General features: G+C 42.6%; 1 protein-coding gene across 4 annotated transcripts in view; it reads right to left on the reverse strand.

Moving 5' to 3' along the window:
- The window catches only part of kiaa0825 (KIAA0825 ortholog), a 152,940-nt gene that overhangs the window by 116,813 nt on the left and 9,529 nt on the right, over positions 1-26,598 (reverse strand). For all 4 annotated transcript variants that reach the window (XM_072664850.1, XM_072664847.1, XM_072664848.1 and 1 more), the window contains 5 exons: positions 21,051-21,219; positions 19,922-20,609; positions 6,553-6,723; positions 4,421-4,506; positions 2,703-2,927 (listed from right to left, as the gene is read on the reverse strand). In XM_072664850.1, the coding sequence (XP_072520951.1) occupies positions 2,703-2,927; positions 4,421-4,506; positions 6,553-6,723; positions 19,922-20,609; positions 21,051-21,219 (1,339 nt within the window). The remainder of the gene's footprint in view (positions 1-2,702; positions 2,928-4,420; positions 4,507-6,552; positions 6,724-19,921; positions 20,610-21,050; positions 21,220-26,598) is intronic.

Genomic DNA, 26,598 nt, shown 5'->3' on the forward strand with positions numbered 1-26,598 from the left:
TGCGCCACACCAACCACCATTATTAGTGATAAGGGTTGTTTACATGAACAGGTGGCCCAAGTGGCATTCTTATTTCCCTCACTGTGAAGCACAGAAATGCAAATAGCATTATTTATCAAGCTTTACATGCATTATGCGACATGCCATGGCACCAGCCGAGCAGACAGGACAGTTCGGTCCCAGGACCTAAAACCTAATAAACATCAAAGCAATTTGTCCTCTGCTTAGAAATATGATCATCCAAATCTCTAAAAGCAGCTGAAAGTAGACAACGGACTTTCAAAATGGGTTTTTACAAATAAAAAAAAAGGAAAAGAAAATTTCTTTTCAAGGTTGCTTTCACTTTTCCAAATTGAAAAAAAATTAAAGGCTTTTCATTTGTTTAAGAAGCAAAGGACATTGCAACTTTTCCTCTTGGTGTCTATCATCTTGTGTTGAGCCTTTATATGATTTAAAAATAAAAAAAGGAAAAGAAGTGAACCAAACATTAAATTACCTTACTAACAATTAAAATAGTAAAGCTTTGGGTTAGGCTGTAGATTAAGAGGTAGTCAGTAATCTGTAGGTGGGTCATTTTTAAAAGTAACCCCTCCAGCCCTGTAGCTAAGAGACGTTTTTAGGTAAAACTCTCAGGGTAAGGATTCCAATGTGCGCTACATGAGTGTAGAGAGAACAGTCAGCATTTTGTGATTTATATTCTGGCAGGCTGAAAGATAGACACTGCAAGGTACAGGCCCCTGCCAAGTGTGTAGCCTCAGGAGAGAACAGAGGCCTCGAAAACAACAGGCCAGTTCATCCCAGCAATTGAGTCAATAACCAACAGGGTTTGGCCAGTAAGAGCTTAGCGGGAGTGTGAGAGAAAGGAGGGCAAGCGTATACACACTCTCAGACTCTACGCTCTCACAGACTGAAGGTGATGAGGACTCTAGAGGTGTCTGTGAGATTTATGGCTTTTTCGAGCTGGCCGCTCGGGCTCAGAGAACCCGTAACTAGCGCAGATCAAAGATATGGATCCCAATAGGACAGCCTCCGTTAGGCTATAAAACATTTAAAAGCCCAGAGTTTTTTAACGGGTACTTTTGAATGGCGCTAAATTCTAGGCCGTCGTCAGAAGGCAGAAGGTTAAGGACGATGCGCAGCCATTGTCAACATGAGGTGGTCAATAACTTGGGTGCAATTTGAGGGTGATAAATGGTTCTCTCAAACATTATGCGGGGCAAGAGGCCTGGCAATGTGGGGGATCTGAACCGAGGCATGAATGTATGAATATGAATGTGTGAAATATTGATTCCATTAATGCATTTGGACTAGCTGCACTCCAGAGCCAGTCCTGGGGTAGCATGATGCGCCTGCTTATGGTCCACTGTGATGTGTGTCAGAAACGGAGGGGGGTTCTGCGAGTCTCAGAGCGGCGAAGAATGCAAATACATGCACGGGGTAACCTTTGAGTGGAGAGCTGCTCATTTCGAAGCACTGACCTACACGTAAATGTGTTGTACAGGTCTTGAGTGTGGACAAATTCTGACACTTGTTAGTGATGTGCTTCCACGAGCACCAACTGAGCCACCAAAGCCCCGGAATTAAAATCAGCCAGGAAAGATGTGAAATTTCTAAACATGCAGTCATTTCATTCAAAGGCTTGGAGATGATATCTTTAAAGATTGATCAGTAGATGTAGGATCTGTGAACCCAAACATCGGCTTGTGGAACTTTAGCAGCGCTTTCACTTATACGAAATGCCTGAGTGTTTTCTTTTTTAGTCTTATGCACTCCTTATGAACTCCTATGCATTCTTTACTGTCCATAAACTGTTTATAGCGGTTGGGACCTTCAGTGAAAAGGAACCACCATAGGACAACTGCTGACCAAATCCCAAAATATCAGCTCAGCAGTTACACTGCCATAGCAGTAGTATGGTGGTGTGTGTCAGCTGCTGGTTTGACTGTATCAGCCCAGTGGCATTTGGACATATAGTGTATCTAACTGGAAAATTTATATCAATAACTCCTTAAAGATCTAAAGAACCATCACTTGATGTAACCATCATGTTGTGATGTTATTTCCAAAGTTAAAAAGGTTCTTCACACGCACACATCTCTATTACAAACATACGAAGAACTTTTGGTTCATATTTTTTCTTGTATGGCATCACTAAAAGAACAATCTTTATTTTTATTGAAGCATCTCTATTTTTTAAAGAGTATACCGATAAACCCGCAGGTCTGGTCAGGCCCTGATATTTACATCTATATGTGTTTCTACAGAGTGGCAAGGCCCAATGCACAGGGACACTGTGCTCCTCAGAGGGCTTGAGTAGGGCCAAGACAGTTCATCATCCTCCCTCTCGGGCCAGTCGTAATGAGGGAAAAAATGAGGTGAGACATCTCAGGCCAACAGAGGAAACAGGTGGACACAGACAGAGCTGTGGTCCACTAATACAGGGAAGACAAAATATGGTACTGTGTGGCAGTATGCATAGAGTATAGTATTGTAAAGAATGTGATTCACTATTGGAAGAATGCAAAGCATCCTTATAGACCTGAAGTCACTAAAACCAATTAGAAGTGTGTTGACAAAAAGCAAATTTTTAGTCTTGACACAGAGATGATTTTTAATCGAGCGGGCATCCCACTGAACATTTTCTCTGGTTAAAATCCTCCCTTAGATGCTTTAAGTAAACTAAGCTTAGTTAAGTAACTTGCCTTAGCTATAATCTTGGGCATGTCTCTCTCTGGACAGGTCAGCTCAGCCCCCTGTCTGCGGGAAACATTAACCACAGGGATGAGAGTGGAGCCAGAGGAATACATGTTCTCCTCCTGCTGTAGACCCTTACTGCACACGTCCTCCAGAAACACCTTCACACAGTGAGCCATCTGAGGAACCAGCTCCCAGAGCGCAGCCCTCCACTCGAACTCCAGACACACCGCCTACACGCAGAGAAACCACACCAGAATAATCACGTTAGTAATGTAGCTTAATATAATGGGTGGGTTCACTGTTACCAACTTAAACGGCAATTATTGAGACATGGAGCTGCTCCACAGAGCTTATATGAAACTTTTTTTATTAAATGATAATCACTTTAAAAATGCATAGTCATGCTGTGGTGAGGTGACCCCTCAGCTGCTGGCAACAGGATTACAGAACAGATTATACAGCATGCCCGAATAAAGAGTCTAGGTCTAAAACACTTTGACTATGAAACAGAAGGCTACTACCACAGATATACAACACTATGGGCTGGTTTTCTGGGCAGGGTTTGAGCCTAGACCTCGACTATGTTTTCCATTTAGTGGGTAATCCCCAATCAGAATGCTGCGCAGTCAAGAACTAGGCTTGATCCCTGTCCAAGAAGGCAACCCTATAACACCACCAACTACTCAAAACAGTCAAAGACTCTCAGTCAAAGACTCTTGATTACCAATATTGACAAAGTGTGCTGGTTGGCCTGCAGTATTTTAAAGGGGTTATCAGTCTTACAATGTCAATTAATGTGGCACACAGCCTTCAAAATAGGACACCCCATGAAAACCTTCCTTCTTTAACATATTTAAACAAATGGACATTTGATCTTTGTTTGATCAACAATATTGAGAGATGGAGGTAATATACCTAAATACATACAACGGAAGAAACGTAGAAAAGCAGTTTTCTTATGATGAACAAGTTGGAACACCCTCACATTTATTACTACTTCAAATGTTTAAATATTAGGATCAGGTGCCCCACATCACCTAGAGATGTTTAGAAGATGGTAAGAGAGTATTTTGGAGGAGCCTATATTATCTAAACCTCAGACATTTAGTCTGGTTTGCTCCTGATTGTTGAGGTGAGTGGTATCGCCACAGCCAGATGCAAAGAGCTCTCTGAGGCTTTCAGAAAGAAGGTTGTAGATGTATAAGAGTCTGGGAAGGGATGGAAGATCTCAGAACAATTAGAAATAAGCCATTCCACTGTCCAGAAAATAGTTTAGAAGTGAAACAACTGCAAACACGGCCAGGTCTGGCCGTCCTAGCAAATCTAGTCCTCATGACCTACAGGTATCTCTTAGCATAGTTGATGTCAAAGGACAGCATTTGTCATCAGAAAGTGACTGCACAAGTTTTCATGGAATTTCATAGGAGGGAAATGTTGCAAGACTCTGGAAGGTTGCCAGATTTCTGAAAGAGTGTGCTATGGAAAGAAGAACTATGAGTTTGCCCTCTATCAATATTGTTAACATGAAAAGATGAAAGTTTTCATGGGGTGCTCAAAATTTTTCACATGACTGTATATGCAGCAGCATTTCTATTCCAACTACTTGATAACCTCACAATTCAAATGACAGTGTGATATTTGAAGGGAGGACGTAAGGTCCACCCAGATGATAACAACCACAAAATAGCAATGTCTTCCCATAGGTCTTACAAGCCTTACTTACATCTGTGCTCTGCAGCAGAAGGTCAGGTGTGGCTTTACCATCCAATGCACTCATGTCCACATCCTCCCTGACTTTCTTCAGAATCCCTATACATACACGCATAAAGACACAGATACACACAGCAAGCTTCATTACCTATCCATTTCAGTTCATCAAAATACATTCAAAGGCTGCCATATCAGGGGGCAGGGGCAAGAGATACCCCATCCTCAACCCAATTAAACAGAACTTCCTTACACTTCACAACAGTTCATTAAGAACATTACACAGAGATAGAGTAAACGCTGCGTGAACCAGCCCCTATCATACACACACATGGTGCTTTTGGAAAACGAGCCAGTGAAGGGAAGCGCTTCTATAACCCGAGGCTGACATATTTAACTCTGGTGTCCTCTTCTATGCACCAGTGACCTAAAAATGACTGCAATGCCTCGCAGGAAAGAAGTGGGGAGGACAAAAAAAAAGGAGCAGCAATTATTGCAGAAAGTGAGCTTTGTGTTAGTCCAAATCGGAGGCAGTGGAGTTGATCTGAACCCCAGATAGCTGCGGCCATATCTGGGGTAATCCATGGCCGGGTGAAGAGGAGGATAAGTTAGTGTGTGTATGTGTGTAAGAGAGTGTGCGCATGTGTGTGTGTGTGTGTGTGTGTGTGTGTGTGTAGGCAGCAAATTAAAAGCGCATGCATCAAGACCACATTTTTCTAATCAGACGCTTTGGATGTGAGACCCCGGGCGAGGCAATTTAGCTTAACAAGAGCGAAAGGCGCGCCGGGCTGAGGGGGAGAGGAAGCAGCCGGGGTGTCACTTTTTGACCTTTAAGCTCATCTGATGAATTTCTGGTAATTAAGTCATTTGATTGCCTGAATTAATGATTTGGATAACTGCCCTTTAAAGGCTGTTTACTTCTCTGTAAATCGAGGTCTTTACTGCATGTCTTGTTTTTTAATGTAACCTTTATAGAAATTACTACATGCACCAGTCACTTTCATGGCAAGTGGGGGGAGCTCAGCTCTTAATTTTCACTCAGGGAGGGATAGAGAGGGATAGAGAGGGATAGAGAGAGAGAGAGAGAGAGAGAGAGAGAGAGACAGAGAGAGAGTATATATACAAAAATAGACCAGGCCTTATGGCGTAACTGACTCCATAAGCTGGTGCAATCAGCTACAGCGAAACCAGAAACCTGGAAAACTGCAAAATTAACTCAAATAACCAACTTGCAGCTTCATGGTCCCTAGATTCCCGGTAAAGATCTGTTTTACAAGCAGAAACAGCATTTAGAATATTTATTTAATAAATAAATAAATAATAGCATTCACTTTGTTTGCAGTATTCAATTCATGTACTGTACAAATACTCAAAAAAAAAATGGCAACTATTATCTCATCACTGTCACTCATAAACCTTGTATCTCCAAACTGGCAATCTTGTAGTGGAAGGAAAAGCCGAACGGCAAAACGTATTTTAAAACGTAAAAGAGCGCTTATCCATTCGGACAGACACCCACCACATACACAAAGCAATGGGGACACCTGCTCATTCATTGTTTCTTTAGAAATCAAGGGCATTAAAAAAAAAAAAAAAGTCTATCCTGCTTTTGTCGTAGCAACTGTCTCTACGGCCCATAGGGCGAATGTAGCAGAGTCTACTACATTCTGGAGCATTGCTGTGAGGATTTCATTGCATTCAGTAAGAAAAGCATTAGCAAGGTACGGATATGGGATGATGACCTCACCTCATCCCAAAAGTACTGGATGGAGCACCATCATTCCAGAGAACACAGTTCCACTGCTCCACAGCTCAAAGCTGGGGGACTTTATACCCCTTTATGCCCATGCCAAGTATTGGACATGGTGCCAATAGGTTCATGTTTATCTGCTCCGGAGGGTCCTATTCCATTGGCAGCATTCCTTAACAGGGACTAGACGAGCTGTGTGAGTGCATTTGTCAGCAATGGGTGCAACTTCAAGTAGTATAAATAATACTAAAGTAGTAATTTTTTTTTACATAGTCATAACATAATTAACAGTTGTTCGTTTGACAGCGACAGTATGTAAACTAAGTACAAAATATATGTATATATCTGCACTGCATGCTATACTACATATGAGAGGCATTTGAGCCACTGGCCTGTACCTCTGAGGCTGCAGGCTGACTCCCCTGCGCAGCTGAGGAAGCCCACTTCGGTTGCCAGATCCTCCACTCTGCGCTCCAGCTCCAGCAATGTGGAGGCCAGCTGGGTCAGGCATTTCAACTGGTGGGAGGTCAGGCAGAAGTTCCTCACTCTTCTTGGAGCTTCCTGAGGAGCTGCAGGGGAACACAATGTTCAGGTCGTCATTACATGAATGCTTAGCTGGAGAGAGGTGCCAGAAGACACTAAAACCATGCACACACACACTAAAATTCAGTGCTCTACTTTATTGCCATTAAGGCTGGAAGGTTGTTACTATGGTGCACATATATACACTCCAATGCAAATGTTTAGGCACCCCTCCTCAAATAACATTATTTTATTTAGTGTAAATAAGTTCACTTCCTCTACAGACATGACACTTCTGAACATTTTAAGGCATAATCATCAGCAGGTATGTGCTTATTTGAATGTTTTTTCAAAATAACTCTTAAATTGTGATGCATAAATATATTTTTTTATTATTATTATCCAAAATGTATTTCATGTTTTGATGTTTTTATTTATACTTACTTACAAAAAAACAACAAAATATGTCATTTGACCAGAGGTGCCCAGGACTGTAAGAACATACAGGTGCTGTTTTGAACCCATAGCTCTAAAGTAACCAGATACCTAAAATTTAAAAACTTGTATTGTACTATAATATAATTTCTTACATTAAATAGCATTATATAACTAATTTATGATTTAGTTTCATAACGTATTAAATATATTAAAGAACATATAGTTACACATAGTAGTTATTTTTAAGATTTGTGACAAAAACATTAAACAGGAGTTCTAATCCTGAGGTTCTGGATTCAATTCAGCTTTTGATCTTTGTGTTGAAATCTCTTGATTACACAAGGGTTCGAGCTAGAATTACAGATTAATTGGCACAAACGATTCCAAAGTAATTTGACCTTAGTGACTGAAAGCTAATTGAAAGTTAAGCTATAAACTTTACAGAAACTGTAAAACTTGTTCTTCAAACAAAAGTTAAAGAATATACTGTGTATAAGATGTCAACTTCTTCAGACAGTGAAAAATGTCCAACATCATCTACAGGTCACAAGATATAATCAAAATAAACAGTGACAGATTTTCACACTTTTATATAAAAGCCTAAAAACAAAGGTGCTTCAAAAGGTTCTTGGAGTGATGCCATAGAGGAACACGTTTCGTCCCATAAAGAACCATGTTTGTAATAGAGATGTGTGAGTCCATTTGAAGGACCTCTATTTTTTTTTATTGTACCGTTTCAAAACAATAAACCTTTAGATAACATCATTTTAGTTTTAAAAGTTCTCAAAGTACCTTTTTTTTTTTTTTTTTTTACCACAGTGGCTTCCAAAGTCACTAGACAGTCACCAGGCACACAAATGCACCAGACGCCCCGACCTCGACTGCCTCCACTCCATCAATCCCTGTAAAAGTTCTCGCTCAGAAAAGCTCGCTCCAACGTCGCAAACGAGCACAAACTTTTTTCCCGGCTCACCCGCCCGTGACCCCCGTCTCAAATATGGCTTTCCCATTTCTGAAGCTGCCAAAGCCATCACCCGGGGGATGTTCCGCATTAGGGCAGAAGAATGGGCCGCCGAGGAGAGCGCTGCTGTATTCTCAGACACTCCGACAAATACTTTTTTGTATGTGCTCTTAAATGAGTTCCTCCGACAGAAAAGGCATTGGGGAGTGGATCAGGAAGGCATTAACAGAAGCTGTGAAAAGCTTGGGGATGATTGAGTATGGCGGGGATGGAGGGATAGGGAGGAGGAGGGATAAAAATAAATAAATAAAAGAAAGAGGACCCAATAATTGCAACATTATTGCCTCTGGATCCTAATGTAATTTTGTCATATTGTTAGAACAAATCTGACAATATGACAACATACTTATTCCCTCGTTTCCTTCAGCTTAATCAGGAAATGGGGGGGGGCTATAAATATCTTTATTTGTTGCCCCCCTCCACCCCATCCCCACCCTTCGCTTTTTCAATCGGTTCCCATTTGCACATGCCAGTCTAGGCAGATGATTATCCTGATGTAGAAGCTGAAGTTGAACCCGAGAGCTGGCTAGTGGGCACCTCAGAATAAAATCATGTGCTTATGTTTGTGTGTGTGTGTGAGTATGTGTGTATATGTTTGTGTATGTGCGTGATCATCTCAGCTCTCCAGCGCTTCATTAATGGGTTCCACAGGGACCTGGAGAAGCCGAGGAGCATCGCACGGAAAATGGCTGCATGAATGCATGGAGAGAAGCTCCAGCAGCACCATGAGCTGCAATACAAACCTTCATATAAACAGCAGCAAAGCCTCGGCTTGTATATTATGATGAACTCTGCCATACATATTGCATTACACAGTGAACATGTGTGTATGTTTGGTTATGCAGCTGCTTCAGTGCTTGTTCCCATGGCGGGAATTATAGGGGGGTTTGTGGTAACTATTAAATCATTTTAAAGGGCACATATCAAAAACCAAGGTACTCTGGCTTTTTATATAAATAAAGGAGTTTGATAAGAGTTTACACTGACACTAAATATACCGTTCAGGGGCTCCAAGCGGTCCAGAGGACTAAGCGCTGCCACTGTGACCCAAGGACTGCCGAGACTCAAATCATGTCACGTTGCCTGCAATCAGCATCCGAGAGAGCACAACAGCCCTAGCTCTCTCTCCCCTCACATCACTTCAGTGTGATGCTGGCCAGCACGGGCGACTGCTAGCCAATGCATCAGAGCTGGATCTCCAGCGCTTTCCTTGAAGTGCGTCGGCATATCGGCAGCTCAAAAAGAGCCAGCGTCAACCGGCGTCAGGGTCATGGGCACTTAAGGCTAACTCAGGCTATCCATGAAGGTCCCACCTCACAACTTACAGGACTTAAAGGATATGCTGCTAACATCTTGGTGCCAGGATGCCCTCAGAGGTCCTGTGGAGTACATGGTTCAAATGGTCAGACCTACCAAACATTAAGCAGATGGTGGTAATGTTATGATTTTATATATCATGCATCTGCATCGGTCCACCATATCAGTTTACCTCTAGTGACTACAATCACATCTTCTATGACGCCTGCATGATATACAATGTCTATATGTAAGGATTTCAAAGTAACAGTTACACAAAAGTTGCCTCTAAAGAGTTTGTAGGTCATTTAAAGGCAAAATTCTGCTATAATGACACTTGACTTTTAAAAGCTTTTAAACTTTTTAATTGCATTTCTTGTGGGCCATGCTGGCTCTCAGCAAGGTAGAACAGCTGTATTTGGACAATGAGGTGTGTAAAAGGGGTAATCATATACCATTTGATGTACACAAAAATGGCTTTAGAAATTGCTGACTGGTTTAAACAGCAGCCCATTACCAGTAACATGATAGATGATGGGGAGTAGTGTAATTTTTCACTTATTGTGGAAAAATCTCTCTTTTCTTTTGACATAACACAGCACTCCCCTCCCCCCCCCCCCCCCCAAAAAAAAAAAAACAACTTTTAGCATGGGCTTGGGCTTGCTCTTAGATTGTACCTCTCTCATCTCTATCTCTCTCTCTCTGTGTTCCTTCAGCTCTACCCTTGAACTCAGGTCACTCTCGCCGCTGCCACTAACTCACACTTACGCCTGGCATCTCACCTTCATGTTTAATAGCCCGCTGTCATGCTGGCTTGTCTTGCTCCCATACAGCCATAGCCCAGCTATTTATTGCCCATCCATTAATGGCTTATTAAACTAGGACTCTCATAGCTAACCATTAGGGGCCTGTGTGGGAAAAGGATGGCCCGGGCACTAGAGGCGTAATGGGGGTTATTACAACACAGTGATGGAGAGGAGGTGGTCGAGGGTGGGGGGTGCTGAGGGCATCCAGCCGTGTCATTTACAGTCAAAGATAAAAAGAAGCCAAGGCGACGGCAGGGGTCATTAAAAGGGCACGACTCTCAGATCAAGTGCAGGGAAAGAAGAGGGGCGGTATGCAGGTGGAGACGGAGAGCAGGTGATGCGCTATAATGTTAAGTGTATATAATGTTCATTTGCATGGCAGATGGCATATTTTAGGGTCAGTGGCCAGCATAGAAAATGGTATGTCGCTGGCCATGGTGCTAGTTCTAAGTATGTTAACCTCTTATACGGCCCATAGCATGAAAACGTTGATTTACTTATATTTTTAAAATAAAATTTGCTTTAATGTGGCATGTAAAGACTGTGGTCCAGTCCATGGTAATTATGCTGCCAAGCAAGTTTGGTATGCATAGTTTTTGAGGTTTATATTTTTTGAGATTATTTAAAGATACGTATACTTAATTAGCTTGTACCAGTTTAGTCTGCCTATTCACACTGAAGTTGAGTCTTTTTGACTTGGGCAACACAGGGCAACCAATCAGAACAAGAAGATTATTTCCACATATATTACATTTACCGGCAAAGTAACAGCCTGTTTAATTCTAAAAAAAATTTTTGTTTGTTTTTTCAACATTGTTTTGGGTGCACAGACATATTTGGGACAGCAGTAGCTAACTGGTTAAAGCGCTGGGTTATTGAGCACAGGGTTGTGGGTTTGATACCGGGGTCCACCAAGATGCCACTATTGCTGTCTTGAGGCCTGACAAGACTCTTAACCTCTCTGCTCCAGGGGCACAGGCTTTTATAGCTGGGATTTACGAAAAGACGAATAGTGTCATACATACACACACACACACACACACACACACACACACACACACACATATATATATGTAGTACATATAAACTACATATAAAATGTAGTATTCGCCATGAATGTCTGACATGGATGTTACAGGGAAAAATAGAAATTCTTTTAGAAAAGTCTATATGTGGACCCACACATTAGACAGTTTCTCACAGTCTATCCTACATAAGATATTAATTACTTACCATTGTGGTTACTGAAGTCTTCAGATTAAAAACTGAACAATAAACCTAGAGTTCAAGAAGTCAGGTGCTGACAAACTGAACGCATCAATGAATAGTACTTAGCTCTGGAGTACTGCAGTCATAGCTTGTGCAGCTAATCAAAGGCACAAAACTGGCAGCGTTCTTAAAAGAGAATTTACTTTTCTATTGAGAGATTTCAAAAGTGGGGAAAAAAGAGCTCTCACAAGGGTAAAAGTATATTGTTAATGACACCACGCTACCCCAACTTTAATCTCTTTAGTTCCTCCAGAGGGCAAAACTAACAAAATAAATAGACGCTATTGTAATTGTAAATACACATCCTTTTCCTCAAAGGCACTCGCCTGAATTAGGCTTTGCTTAAAGTAAAAACAAAATTTGTGTCACGCTTGCTTTGACTGACATGTAGCGAAAGACATGCAGAGAGAGAGAGAGAGAGAGAGAGAGAGAGAGAGAGAGAGAGAGAGAGAGAGAGAGAGAGAGGGGGTAAGAGGGGTGTGGGTAGTAAAAAATAGCAGCAGGAAGAGAGAGAGAGAGAGAGAGAGAGAGAGAGAGAGAGAGAGAGAGAGAGAGAGAGAGAAGGAGAGAGAGAGGGAAGGAGAAACGTGTGGAGGCAGGGAAATCCCCAAACAGTTGTTATTGATTCCGGTGTTTACGGGCGGATAGTTTAGTGCCGTTTACAAAACAGAACAGATGCAGCCAGTGAGCAAAAAGGTAAACAATTGCTGTGTGGCGCGCTGCCAAATCCCCGGCCTGGCGTATTAAACTGACGCTGAAGTGCTTTTCCCCTTTGGGTTGCACTTACTGCCACTTCATCTCCTCCACACTCACTCGCCCCATTCTCTCCTTTCATTCACTCACTCCCCCACTAGCTCGCTCACTCGCTCGCTCTTTCTCTCACAGAGACACACACACACACACACGACCGGTTCTAGATGCTGCTGGCTGGCTGGCTGGACCGTGTCCTGCTCTGACCCTTGGGGCCTTGCTCTACCTAGCTGGCCCATTAGTGGGGGGAATTGCATGTGTCTGACACAGGCCCTAAAAGCAATTATTAAATGCTTTTCGCCAAATGATGCCCGGCCTCTTTGGGGAATGGGCAATCATGCAATAATTTAGCCACTGATTTTATTTCCTTTCCTCTTTCTCATTCCCTGTCTCTTCCTCGCTCACTCGCTGGCTGAAATTATTTGGACCATGCTGGCCCATCACTATGAGCAGTCCACATCAGGCCTAGCTGGTCCGCACCAGTGCTGGCTTAGTTGACTCAATGCACTTTTTGAGTGCTGAGTAGTATTTTACTATACTGGTGTGTAAATTGTAAGTATGTGACTTTGGTTGCGGTGGAAAATGTGCAGATGCTGTTTAATGACCCTATTTACAACCCTGTTATTTTGCCTCCGCATAAAGCATGCTGACTTTCCTTTTACAGAGGGCTTGTGGAAATGATAGGCTACTTTTATTGGCTGGTTTAGGTCACCATGATGGCCAAGAGTAGCATATCCTTGCCTAGCTTAACCTAGAACTGTAAGAAGATCAATGAATAAATAAATATCATTAAAGAAATACATAAAAATAGCTGACAGTGTAGCTTGTAGCTTTGCAAGCTGAAGAGATTCGCTGGATGGCTGGATTAGCTTTTAGCATTTATTCAGCTGCTCCAGAGGCTTCTGGGTGCTGGATAACTGCATCAGCTCTTGCTTTGGTCTGCTTAGCATTAGCTTTTAGCCTTCTCAGCCACTCCACAGGCATATGCGCACCAGATCACCACATTAGTGCTTGCTCTTTCGGGACTAGCATTAGCTAAAAGTTTTTTAGCCTCATTCATACTCTCATGAAGTAGCCATTGTTTTTGGCCTCAAAGCTGGTCACTACTGGGCTAGATGTAGGTACATTTTGGGGGCGTGAATAAATAATAAATAAAGTCAGTCAAGAATATCACAGTTTTGGGGGGTTTGGAATTGGCCTGTTTTAAAGCTCTGTTTTACAACAGTGTTTTCATGGTTTGTCACTTCCATGAACTCTCATTATTTAAGTATACCCAAAATAAATACATTCCTGGATACCTGTCTGGTTTACATTTGCACATGTAAGATTCCTTTTGGCTGCAATTTTTTACTTAACATTTATTTTATCTTTTAATAATTAGCATCATGGGAAAATGTTGATACAAATACGGTAAATCTATAAAGCATATTTTAGATACAATATATTTTAGTGCATTAGCCCAGCAATAGCTAAACCTGGAGTACAATAAATATATTGACAAATCTCAGTTTACATTTTTTTTTTTTTTTTTTTTATGTTACACTTATGTATTGATTTATTTAGTTTTTATACTTGATAACCTCTCCTTTTATGTTTTGGCATATCATGATCCTGATTCACGGGTAGCAGAAAAGACTGGGAAATAATTTCATGTAACCCACTCACTTGTGATATAATACTGTGGTACTGAATTTGTTGCTGTTCTTCTAATCAGATGAGAAAACAGACCAGGAGCAATCAAGGAGAGAGGGAGGTCCAGGTTTCATGTTAGTGGTGTAACTGCTGGTGTTGCCGTGTTCAAGCCAACCCCACATAAAAAAAAGGCTTACTGACAAGTTTATCATCCAGTCGGATCAACAGCAGTATTCTCTACTGACTCTGACTGACAGGACAACAAAGCCCGCTCAGCATGTCGGAAGCTGAAGCTCCACACAGATGCAGATGTTAACAGTGGCGCCAGGGGAATCCAGCAGCTTCTATATCAAAGCTGCCTCTGCCTCTACCCATCCTGCCCCTTTAGCAGAGAGACAGGGCTCCAGCAGCACAGCAGAGGGAGAACACACAGGCCCGTGTGCACTGCTCATTTAAGTGCACTAGTTTAACATTGTGGCTTCAGCTCTTTGCACTTTGGGCAATGTTGGTGGTGGTGTTCTTGTTGAAGTCAAGCCCTAGTTTATAGTGTGTGAGGACCCAAGTGGGCCTCCTAGAGGGCTCTCTAATGGTTCAGTCTAGGCTATCACGTCACAATGTTTGTGCATGTGTGTGTTTTTGGAGCATCCATTGTTGCAACCCACAGTTTCAACTCTATACAATAATCAGCATTGTGAGTGACATGTGAGTCACGGCAAGTCATACCAGGTATAAGCCCAAGTTCTCATGGACAAAAATGCACTGATACCCTCTGCTGGTTTGTTGTAGCTATGTTTACTGACATTTTTTCCGCCATGTAACCTGGAATGATGAGGAGGGGGGGCTCATTTGAATATGAATGCTCAAAAGTGAGAATTTTATTTTCACCGAAGGTGTAAAAGACTTGTGGAATCCCACAGCAAAGATGTAAGACATCCTTATAGATCTTCAGTTGGATCATACAGCTCAGGATATAAGCTGACAGCAGCCATTAGTTTCTCCGCAACCCTTCTCAATATCAGTGTAAGTGACTGATGCCCCCGCCGAGACAGTCTCCTACTAGTTGATGCTGAACTGCTCTGACAGTAAATGTCCTGGTAAGAAGCAGATGTTGCTTTAATTTTGTCTTCTAGACATTTTCAAACTTGTTTGGTGCCACAGGCAAATCTTGAAGTGCACACAAACTCTCAGCTGATTCACTGCTATATTTAAAAGCCCAACTCTGATTCGGTTTGGAGGAAACATCATGACAATTGTTACGTCATTCGAATGAACTTGATGTTCCTGAGAATTTCAGAGCGCAGAATACAGAATGGAATTTAAAATTGGACTGTAAATTGGGTTAAACAAACAAATAAAAAAATCCAAGCACCTCAAACCTTCTGCTAATCAACATCCAACATTGCACTCCTTTAACCAACTGTCTAAAGATCTGAAAAAAACAAAAGAAATGAATGCCCACAGGCAGAAATGGTGATAAGGGATCAGTGCCCACTGTTACTGTTACTGTCCTAATGTTGAAATGGCAGTTCAGGGGAACTGTGAAAGTCAAGATCAGAAGGAATGCTCACGTGCTGGTGGGGCAGGCAAATCCAAACTGGAACTTGAATATGAAATACATGCATAAATATGCATATTATTAAGTGCATGCATATTTTGCATACAGTTGTTACTGTGTAGTGACATCAATACCTTTCATTAGAGCATAAATAAATAAAATAATACAACAAAGTGGCAAAAAATAATTATTATTAAAAATAATTATAATTAACTTATTTTTTCAAAGAACATATTTCAAATTTTACCCCCTTTTGCACCCACGATGGAAGGCCAATTACCACATCCCTGTTCATGTAAACTCTACCCATCACCAGCAAACAGCCATTGATGCAGCAATGCTAGGCAATCTTGTGCAGGCAATCCCCAGCTCCAATACAACAGCTAAAATGCTTGTGCTGACCAATATCACACATGTAGTGATATGACAACACAGTAATATAACACTAGAAATGATGTGGGGAGGAAGTGCCATCAACCCACCACTAAGAGAGCAAGGCCAGTAGTGCTCCCTTGGACTCTGGCTGCTGATGGCAGGCTGCATGATCCAGGATTCAAACCAGCGATCCTTGGACCATAGTGGCAGCGCTTTAGTACACTGGACCACTCTGAGCCCCATTACATTAAACTTCTGATTTAACACATTTATGAATCAAGCAAAGCTCTTTTCAATCAATTTGCTGTTTTATTTTCTGCACATCCCTTTCTCCTTGTGAATTTCAGATCTAATTTAGTCAATTTGACTCCAGTACGCCAGAAAAAACAAACGGTACTACAGCAGGAAAATCAAAAAGGAAAGGTAAAATGATAACACAAACTATGTGAGAACCCCGAACATGGCCAATATATTTGGGGAAAGGATGTCCGAGAAGTTGGGTTACGCCTAGTTTAGATATATATTTCATTATTTTAACTCTAGTAGTGTGCACACATACACACACCCACACACCCTCACACTCCTAGCCCTTACACTGCCAGAGGCACAGTCCGCCTGGGCCACAGCAGGGGTTGCCAGTCTTTCCTGCGGTGTAAATGCTGGGATCTGATGGCATGATTAAGTTGCAAGAGGGAGGAGTGACAGCAAGGACACTACTGACAGTTTGCCCTGCTTCATTTTTCAGTGATACAATCTAGAAACATTTCCTTCCCTCAAGGCCTGCTTGCATGGGTGAGTCAACCTTTCTACCAAAAGCTGCTGGCAGACCACAGACCGCAATGAAATGATTGCCTGATATCCTTGAACATTTTTGAAAGGAGAAAAAAAGAGAACATGCCTACCAAAAGACCCAAACTCACTAAGCACAAGCAGAGTGAAACACTAGTTTCTGACCACACCCCCCCAACAAAAAAACAGAATTTCAAACTGGATCTCGGTAAATAACACCTGAAGGACCCTACTGCTCCCTTTGTCTGCTTAAATAATAATAAAAAAAAACATAGGAAAGAAAAGCTGAGGGCCCTCCATTCATTAATCACTGTAAGTAACCCTGGGCTTGGCATAAATCCACCTCCCCCTCCTCACACGCATGCACACACCTCTCATGCAACAAGACCCACTCGTTTTAGACAAGCTAAAGTGCATGGAGAGCCAGCAGCTTGGAGATAGGCCCATGTTGCACTTGTGGAGAAAAAAAAAGGGAAAAAAAAGCAAAGAAAAAAAAAAAGCAGCTCCAAGTGCCATAATTGCGCGAGTGCATGCACCATCACGGCACATATGACAGTGTGTGTAAATGTGGAGAGCGATACAATTTACTGAAGTGTGACTTTATTAAATATTAAAAAACATTGTACAAGGGCATGTGAGAGATTGCAGCAGCATAAGCAATCTCTTCTGTAGTGAGGGGCTATTAGACAGAAATGTTTGCAGTGTGCTTCCAGGGTAAGTGCTGGAATGACGAGCGCATTGCAGCGCTAATGAAATGTGCAAGAAGTAAACGGAAGCTGTAGTACATACGATAGTTCCTGGAAGAATCTGCAAAGGTTAAAATAGGACTTGTTTTGTTAAATACACACACACACACACACACACACACACACACATTAAATATTTACAATTGTACCACAAATGTAAGGTATGCACAATAATTTCAGATGACCGTTAGTTGTGGGCATCATGCAAATATTTTGATCTGACCAATATCTGAAACTGATATTCGATGATGTTTTTAATGCAAGTGCAGGAGACGTTTAGGTAATGCTGGGCTGCTGAGCTGAAGTGTGTGTATGTCTGCATTTAATGTATGTAGATTTTGCATTTGTGATCCTAAAGCAAAGAAATTAATGAATACATTATACAATAATCCCACCAGCCTAAAATTGAGTAGGTCCCTCTTGTGCTACCACAACAGATCTGACTATATAAGGCATGGACTACAAAAAGAGCTCTGAATGGCGTCCAGCAGATCCTCCTGTAAGTCCTGTAGGTTGTAAAGTGGGGCATCCATAAGCATCAGTGAGCCTAGGGTACCAATGTCCCTGTCGCCGCTTGACTTTTGGTAGGTACTGATCACTACATACCAGATAAAACCCCACAAGACCTGCATGATGGTCAGGTGCTGATGTCGGACAATTCATGCGTCTGTGTATTAAGATTATTTCTGGATAAGGCCAAGTGACATATGCATGTGTGCAAAATGCAAGTGGGAACACGTCCCAGACACATTTCAACCAATACTGTACGACATTGGGCATGTGGAATCACAGGAAGAAGCTCAATGGACAAAAAAAACGGTAGCTGCGTAACAAGCGAATTTGCATATTCCATTCCACACAGCAATCGGATTTTAGTCTGACTAACTGGAGACAAATTTGATTGAACAATGTAAACGCATGTGCGTTTAATCCAAATACTGGATTAGTGGTTAGTTAAAGTCTTAAACTGTTAGCTGCAGTAGGAAAACACACACACACACACACACACACACACACACACACACACACACACACACACACACACAATTCTGCCCCTCTAGCCATGTCCCCTGCAAACGCACTGAGGTGTGGTGGTAAGGGTTTAAAATGCCTCATTGTTCCGGATCAGTCAACCTTTGCATCAGAGTCAGGAGCCTGGTCCGGAAACAGGAATGGAGGAGGAAAAAAAGGATGGGTACAAAAGGCCTATGCCTCCCACATCTGGTGAAGGAAGGAGGGAACAGCATCAGTCCCTCCTTCTCAGATGGAGGGGTTAAAAGAAGCTGCCACCGCGCCGCATGAAAAGCTGTTAAATGCTTCAGTGCTTTGACAGCATGCTATGGTAGGAAGTCCTGCGCTCCCCTGAGACCCCGCAGCTTCTCTCTGAGCCATGCTTCTGCTGGTAGAATGTGGAGAATGAATAAAGGAAAGCTAAACAATAACACTGATGCGTATAAATATAGGGTACGTTTGAAATTGATTGAGTAACGCAATTTTTTTTAGAAGCCTTTGAAAAGATTTCCTTTGAGAAAATATGGCTGTGGCAAAATACATATGCACTCTATGGAGTCTATGGAGATTATACTCATTCTTCTTGTTCCGGCAATCTAAAGAGCAGCTAGCGAGTTTAATTGGTGTAAATAAAAATAAAAAAAAGGTTTTGTGAGTATATATATATATATATATATATATATATATATACACACACACACACACACACACACTCATAACAATACACCTTCACAAAGGACACTACACTTTATCAGTGTCTTTTACATTTTACCTCTGGCTTCAAAGACAAATGAGATGATCTCCAGTCAGTGAATAGGTAAATGACTCTGGATGGCACTCATTAAAATTCTCTAATAGCACAATAACAATTTCAATCACCGAACGGGGCCTGAAGGCACATCTTGCATGTACATTTAGCAAAACCATGAGAGGCTACAGCCTGAATAGAATAGTCTTGTGTCAGTATTACATGCTCAATGTGTCCACATTAATATTTGCTCTGGCTCTGGTGGTTTATAGGGTCTGGTGGTTGGGCCGTCTGCAAGTGTGGAGCTTGTGTTAAACCATGTTAGACCATCAAATGGCTCTAAAGAAGCAAAGGCCAATTATCCAGCCTTACACACCTACCTCAGCCTGGCCTTACAGTCAGGGAAGAAGTGCTAAGCTGGCTAAACCAGTGGATTAACTGAAGTGGACAGAGTAAAAGAAGAATTTGTACCCTAGCATTGGGGACAGGTCAATTTTTTGGGGACAATGGGAAATTCTAAGACACTATGTAGTTGTATCTAAGACACTTGTATTTGACGGTTATGTGCCACATTCAGGAGTATAACGAAGGTAGCATTCTGTTGTGAAGACAGTAAGACTAAACATTTTTTAAGAATGAAGAATTTCATGTTTTTGCTGGGTAGCAGCTGTTAACTTTTAGGAAGACTAGTATCTCTTTTGCACTGATGTTTCAGTTTCACTTTTTTTAGACTGCTTCACAGCGTTGAATGTATAGTTCTAATAAAAGTCCAGGATAAACATTTTGTAGTAATTAGGAAACACACTGACCTACTGCTGACTTCTTGTTGGTGCTCTTCCCGGCCTTCCCTCCGTGTGCAGTATTGTCCTTCAGAGTGGCCTCCACCTCTTTCTCCATGAGGGAGCTCAGCTCCTGTGTCAGTGTGCTCAGGTAGGCCTGGTTGAGGAAGACCAAGATGCAGTGTGGCTCAGCTATTCCATTCAGGACATGGATCTCCTCACTAAGCATAGAGCAGAAGGCAGGGCTGACATCCTGGAAGCCCAGAGCCAGCCTGTCAAAGCCCCTCTCCCCACCCGGGCTGCATGTCTGGGTGCTCCTCAGCAGTCCCAGAACCGTCCGGCTCTGGAGGGCCTGGTACTTTGCAAGAACGTCTGTTTCGGGGTATAGGAAGAAGAGTTGTTGGAGGATGTGGATCCTTTGTGGAACTCTTGAGCTCACACCTGAACCCTCTGTAGACTGGCCGAGCTGGCTTGGTTCTTCTTCTGGCTGGAGTCTGCCCAGCAAGTAGCGCCGCAGCAGGAATCGGACATCGTCCCAGGTTTCCTGGACTTCCAGGGCAAGGTCATCTCGTACAGAGCAGACTGGAGAGACAGGAGTGTGGCCCTGCTCAGATAACGGGCTGGAGGAGGGAAAGGCCACCCCACACTGAGATGAGATGTTCAACAGCAACTGAAGAGTGGCTTCCTCACAAGCCTCTTTTGTCTTCAGCAACTGTTGCTGTTGAAGGAAATGAATACAGTGAGGAATCACATTATTAGGTTCTAACGCATAACCAAGTGGGTAGTGTAGCCCAATCCCACACCCAAGTAAAAGTACCGACAGTTATAAAAAGTGTTATTTTATGCTGGACTGCTTGTTGAACGAGTTACAGTACAAGGTATCCAATCAGACCAGATGTATAGAACACCAGCCACTAATTACAGAATATGGTTTGACACACAAAAATTCTGTTAATGTACAAAATCTATAAATTGTAAAAATGACTGTGACAGTGGGTGAAGGGTGGCAGCATCTCAGAAGTGAACAGACTGTTCACTTGCTGCCTAATACCTCCACCCTTTGACTGGAGCCACTGTAGTCATTGTTTTTCCACTTCATCTGTCAGTAGTGCTAATGTTATGGCTGACTGGTGTACAGCTTAATATATCGGGATGTTACCACAGATCTGAGGAAGTCCAGCAACTCCTGGTGTCCAGTAGAGATGGGTTTTAGCGAACCCAGATTACGCTGACTGAACCACTGCAGACATTCTGTAGGACTGGGTGTTCTCTCTCCGATCCAGGCCTCACCAATCTTCCCTTGGAGCTCCCGCAGGTTCTGTTCAATACTACACACACAAACACACACCCAGTTACACTTCAGTCATGCCATACAGCCCCCCTTCCTTTAACCCACAGCCCTGATCGAGACACATCAGCCCTAATGAACACAGATGTCAATATATCTGCAGTCTGGGGTGTGCGTGGGAGTGTGTGCTTGTGTGTATGTGTGTATACCTGTGGATGTGTGTGTTCTGAGGAGTCTGATCCAGACTTGCAATAAAATGACACGTCTCTTTCATCAACTCAACACAAGTAGAACTTCGCCATAAGCACGCAGCATCAGCACTTCTGTGTGCTCTATATGTGATAAATTAGATGTGACGTTCTCCAACTCTCTCTCTCTCGCTCACGCACACACACACACACACACACACACACACACACACACACACACACACACGCTCCATTACAATGCATGGCATGTCTATGTAAGAGCAAGCCTGACTCGAGGCCTATAAAAGGCCTGCTGTAAACACCACGCTGCACACAAGGCCAGATGCCTTCCAACGGCAACACATTAAATACCATTTCAAAGTGGCGCATTTTTATTCCGTAACAAAACATATCACACATAAAGTGCTGTTAATTTTAACGACGTGTGCCCACATTAAACCAAGGGAACGACGTGCATGTGTTGTGTCAATGAGCCTCTTTCCTGGCCTTTATTTTCGGCTGTGAGGCAGGATTGCCAACAGGAACCCGGCGAATGTGTCTCATTTCGTTGTAAAGAGGAAATATGCACGGGGATGGGACACGGCAGTGGGGACAGGCTGTGCCGGAGCAGTGATTCTTCCTGTTTCTGGGCTTTAATGAATGGCCCAAAGCTTGCTGTAAAAATCACTCCAGCTAACAGCCAACATAAACAGCCTGTTTTACCAGCTGAAGACGCTGCCTGCAAATTTGCACACACAACAAAATTGCTTCTCTTTATTGTGACTTGTTTTCTCCTTAATTCTAGGCAGAGAGCTACCTAGAGACTGGCTCTGTTGTTTACTCAAAGCTGATGAATGAAACTCATCAAATATAAGCCTAAATGCAAGTTCCAGCAACACCTCTTCTGAAATAAAGGTCAGCTCTGTGATTAGGAATGAGAAACATCATGCCATAATTTATCACAGCTACAATAGAAAATATCAGTACATTGCCCCAGTAGAAACAATATGCTATGTTGACATCATGAGTGCTTGGAAGACGGAACAACTGCATATACCCTTAAGAAATAAATAACATAATAATAAAAGACTTTAGACTGATTATAGCAAGTCTGTAAATAAGAGCCCCATGCACATATATTACACTGGGCCCAGCAACTCTACCAATCCAGCCAAAATACTCAATTACTATATTTTTAGGACCCCTGTCACAGGCCCCCCACCATATGGTGCCCCTTACAACAGCACAGTAGTAAGTAGCTGATTGAATGCTGATTGCACTGTATAACAATACAATGTAGTATTAAAAGTAATGCTGCTACTGCTACTACTACTACTACTACTACTACGCGCAACAGATATCACCACTACCTGCCACTGAGCTACCACACTATGTGGGAGGCTGGGGTTCGAATCCCGGTCTGGGTGATTGTGCTGCGCTACATCAATAAGAGTCCTTGGGCAAGACTCCTAACACTGCATTGGCCCTCCTCTGTACTGCTAAATGCCGTAAATGTAAATGTAAATGTAATAATAATAATAGCAAAAAAGTTAATACTAATAACACAGTATACAATAGTTTTTGCTATTTTATTATTTTTGAATTCCCCATTATCTATTGATAAATGCATAAAATAAATAAACATATTTTAACATACATAGAAATAAAATACAAAGAGAAAGCATTCCTTTCAAAACCCCCAACTCTACCTCTCCACCACGTGGTTTGTGTTTGTATCACTGTTTTTCACTTTTACATAACTTATATCTTGCCCTTATTTTTGACATTGCATCAGAATAACAAAGAATGGACAAATAGAAATTCTCCAAAAGCTTTTCACAGTGCTTTTCATTAACAAGAATTTTTTTTTTCTTCATAACAGCAACAGCTGAGTTGCAGCGGAGCTTACCTGAACTGCACTTTTACTGTTGAAACATTAAACTAACAAATAAACTGGGTATTCAGGAGAAAAATCTGCTCTGCTTCTGTGCTGTAAGCTAAGTGAAGGCGGTCTGAGACATGCTTGGTCTGGAAGAAGGGGACGGATCTACCAACTGAGTAGGCAAGTCTGGCTCCACCTCTGGTCTGTACAGCGTGGCGGACATGTTTTGGCCTCACTTCTATAGAGTGGGAGGTAATGGAAAAACTGCGTCCGTGTTTTCTCCAATTAACCAATTTATTTCATTTTATTTGTTTTCAGTTCATAATTTTCCTTTCTTAAAAGCGGCCCTACTTTTTCGCTAGCACATTTCATTGCATTTCATTCCAAACCTACAATAAAATATTATTAAAATACCTTAAAAGCATCCTGAGGTTCCATTTTAGCCATTTAACCAAACTCTAGCCTGTGTGAAAACATGGCACTGCTGCTATTTAGCCAAAGTCATCTATTTAAAGTGCAAAGTAAGAAACAAGTGCATTTACTGTTTGCAATAAAGCAGGATTTGTGATTGGTGCTTTAAGGCGGTTTTAGAAAGCACCGCAGGACTGTAGTCTAACAGCCGGGTGGAAACGAGCATCCATCTGTGCCACCATCCAGCCCAACCGCTCCATAAACCACACACAGACCCGCCTCCCGCCATCACTGCCTATTAGAGTCACACACACACTCACGCCTGGGTAATCAACATCCCGTTTAGGATGGAAGTGGCCAGCAGACACTCAATGCCCCGTCAGAGACAGGCTTGTTCTGACCACCCAGGAGAGTTAGCGTCACTCCGAGGGCAAAATGCCACCAGAAGTGCTACCCAGGTTCCCAGTGTACTCAATTAGGAGGGCTGGAGTTTCTGGAAGAGTGCAGAATACAGATGCTAGCCCAAAGAAATCTGTGTTTTAAAAAATGTCTTTTAATATTTTTCTGTACAGATCAAGATTATTGGGACGCCTGTTCATTCATAATTTTTCACCTATCAAGGGTATGACAAAATAGGTTATCCTGAAAAAAAAGATATGGTGCTTAAACTTGTGATACCTCAGTTACCTTTCCCTCTGAGTCTATCTCTGCTGCATTCATCCTTCTCCTGTCTGTCACTCTGCGGGGGATTTCCAGCTTGATTAAAGGAGTGTGTGACTGAGGGGAGAGGAACTGCCACAATAAAGCCCTGCTATGTTGCCCTGGTGTGTGACCTGTCCTACAGAGTAAGGCTAACAACCTGCAGATCAGTCAGGTCTATAGGATTAACACCAGAGGCAGAGAAAGAGTGTGTGTGTGTGTGTGTGTGAGAGAGAGAGAGAGAGAGAGAGAGAGAGAAGACTGAAGTCTGAAAATACCTTTACAAAAACACAAAGTCTCTGATTGAGTCAGACCTCTAAGCATTGAGCAGCAACAAAAATAAAAAGTCCAGAGCTGAATAAAAGGAAGAGAAAGAAAGATAGATAGACAGAGAGACGGAAGGGTCCCTTAAGCCCCTATCTTCCATAAGACCCCCCCCCCTCGCTCTCTCTGTCTACATGTCAATCACTCTCCCTGAAAGTGTAATTGTTTTCAGATTCAGGCAGAGCAGACACAACAATCCAGAGAGAGAGAGACAGAGAGAACGAGAGAGAACGAGAGAGGATTAAAAGATACGGAGGAAGAAAAGAAAAATAAAGAAAGAGAGAGAGGGAAGGAGGGTGAGAGAGAGAAGGAGGGAGGAACAGAAAGTGAGTAAGGCTGAGAAATAGAGGAAGGAAAGTACAAGAGAAAGAGAAAAAGAAAGATAGAGAGAGAGATAGAGAAGAAAGAGAGAGAGGGGAGAGGGAGGGACAGACAGAAGGAGGTGGAGAGAGAGACAGAGCGAGAGAGAGAGAGGGGAGTCTTTTATTAGATATGATGGCGCGTTTCACAGCTCTCTGCCTTACAGAAACCCAATCCTGCTGATTAGTCAGCACTCTGACGTTATCTTAAGTTCCTTGTCAAAATTAATTTAGTGTGGGTGGGCCGCAGGCCTGTCGCGCTCCAGGAGACAGAGAGAGGGAGAGGAAAGAGGGGAGCAGAGAAGGAAGAAGAGAGGGGGGGAAAGGAAGAGATCCCTTTCAAATAAGCCTCAGCTTCAGTGAGCACCTAGCCATGTGGTCAGGAAACAAATAGCCTATCTGAGCGCTTATCAAAGGGGCCCTGTTTTTTCCCCCCATAGTACCCAGGAGTGAAAAAGAGCCGTGAAAAAGGATCCCGTCGACTCCGATCTGGCATACTTAGTATCCTCCAGCGCCAGGCCCGGCGAGTTATTTGTCAGGACACACAGTGTCTGCGTACACACACTTACACACAGACACAAGATGGCACGGCGCTGTGGCTATCTACTGGAAGTGTAACGGTACACCCATGGCCTCCAGTGGGGGCCGGCCCTGGCTGACACTTCATTAGCCCCCGCCTTCACTGCCGGTGGCCTCCCAATGCGTCCAATTTGATGAAGCCTAATGGATAACAGCATTTCAATTTGGAAAAGCTAAGGCTGTTTGTCAGCCTATCTTAATCTCCCTCAATTAGGAGGCAAATCTCGGACATCCTAGTGCTGGACCTGGGCCAGCCATGGTGACCTATAAATAGGTTAGAGCTCAGCATGGAAGTGGCCAGCACGCAAGCCTCCATTGCCTAATACAGGGGCCTAAAAAAAAAGCAGCTTCCCTAGGTGTCCAAAAGTATCTGGACACACTTTCTAGTGAATTCAGTGAATATTTTAAGGTGCTCCATTGCTGACACAGGTGTTCAACTGCACACATAGAGTTTCCATAATCACCATAGAAAAGTGCTAGCAATAGAATGGGACATGCTGGAGCCTAAGCTCACCATGCCAAATGGCAAGTTTTTTGTTTTATCTATAAAGAACTACAGAGTAATAAAACGTGATATTCATTCATCCTGATTTTTGTTTATTCATAATAATTCATTTTATGTTATAAACTTATAAAGGGCCACTTTGCCCCTCTATTGGTTTTAAGGGACAGGCAATGGGGCAATACTAGCCTTTTTTTGCCCTTATCTGACACTGGCACACTCTCCTGCTCCTCCTCCCTCTCCTTTCCTCTCTTTTTTCCCGCTCTCGCTCATTCCTGGTCCTCTTTCCTTTTTTCTCTCCATGCGGTATCTGTGGCTGGGTTAAGTGGATCAGGTAGCAGGTGTAGCGTACAACTCTGGCCCACCCTAGTGGAGGTCATTGAAAAAGGCCACTGTCACAGTCCACCTGTATCCGCAAAGCCGTGGCTGAGTGACCACCATGAGGATGTGTGTCATTTCACCTCTTTTCTCTCAC

The sequence above is a fragment of the Salminus brasiliensis genome, chromosome 20 (assembly GCF_030463535.1).
Source record: "Salminus brasiliensis chromosome 20, fSalBra1.hap2, whole genome shotgun sequence".
NCBI lineage: Eukaryota > Metazoa > Chordata > Actinopteri > Characiformes > Bryconidae > Salminus > Salminus brasiliensis.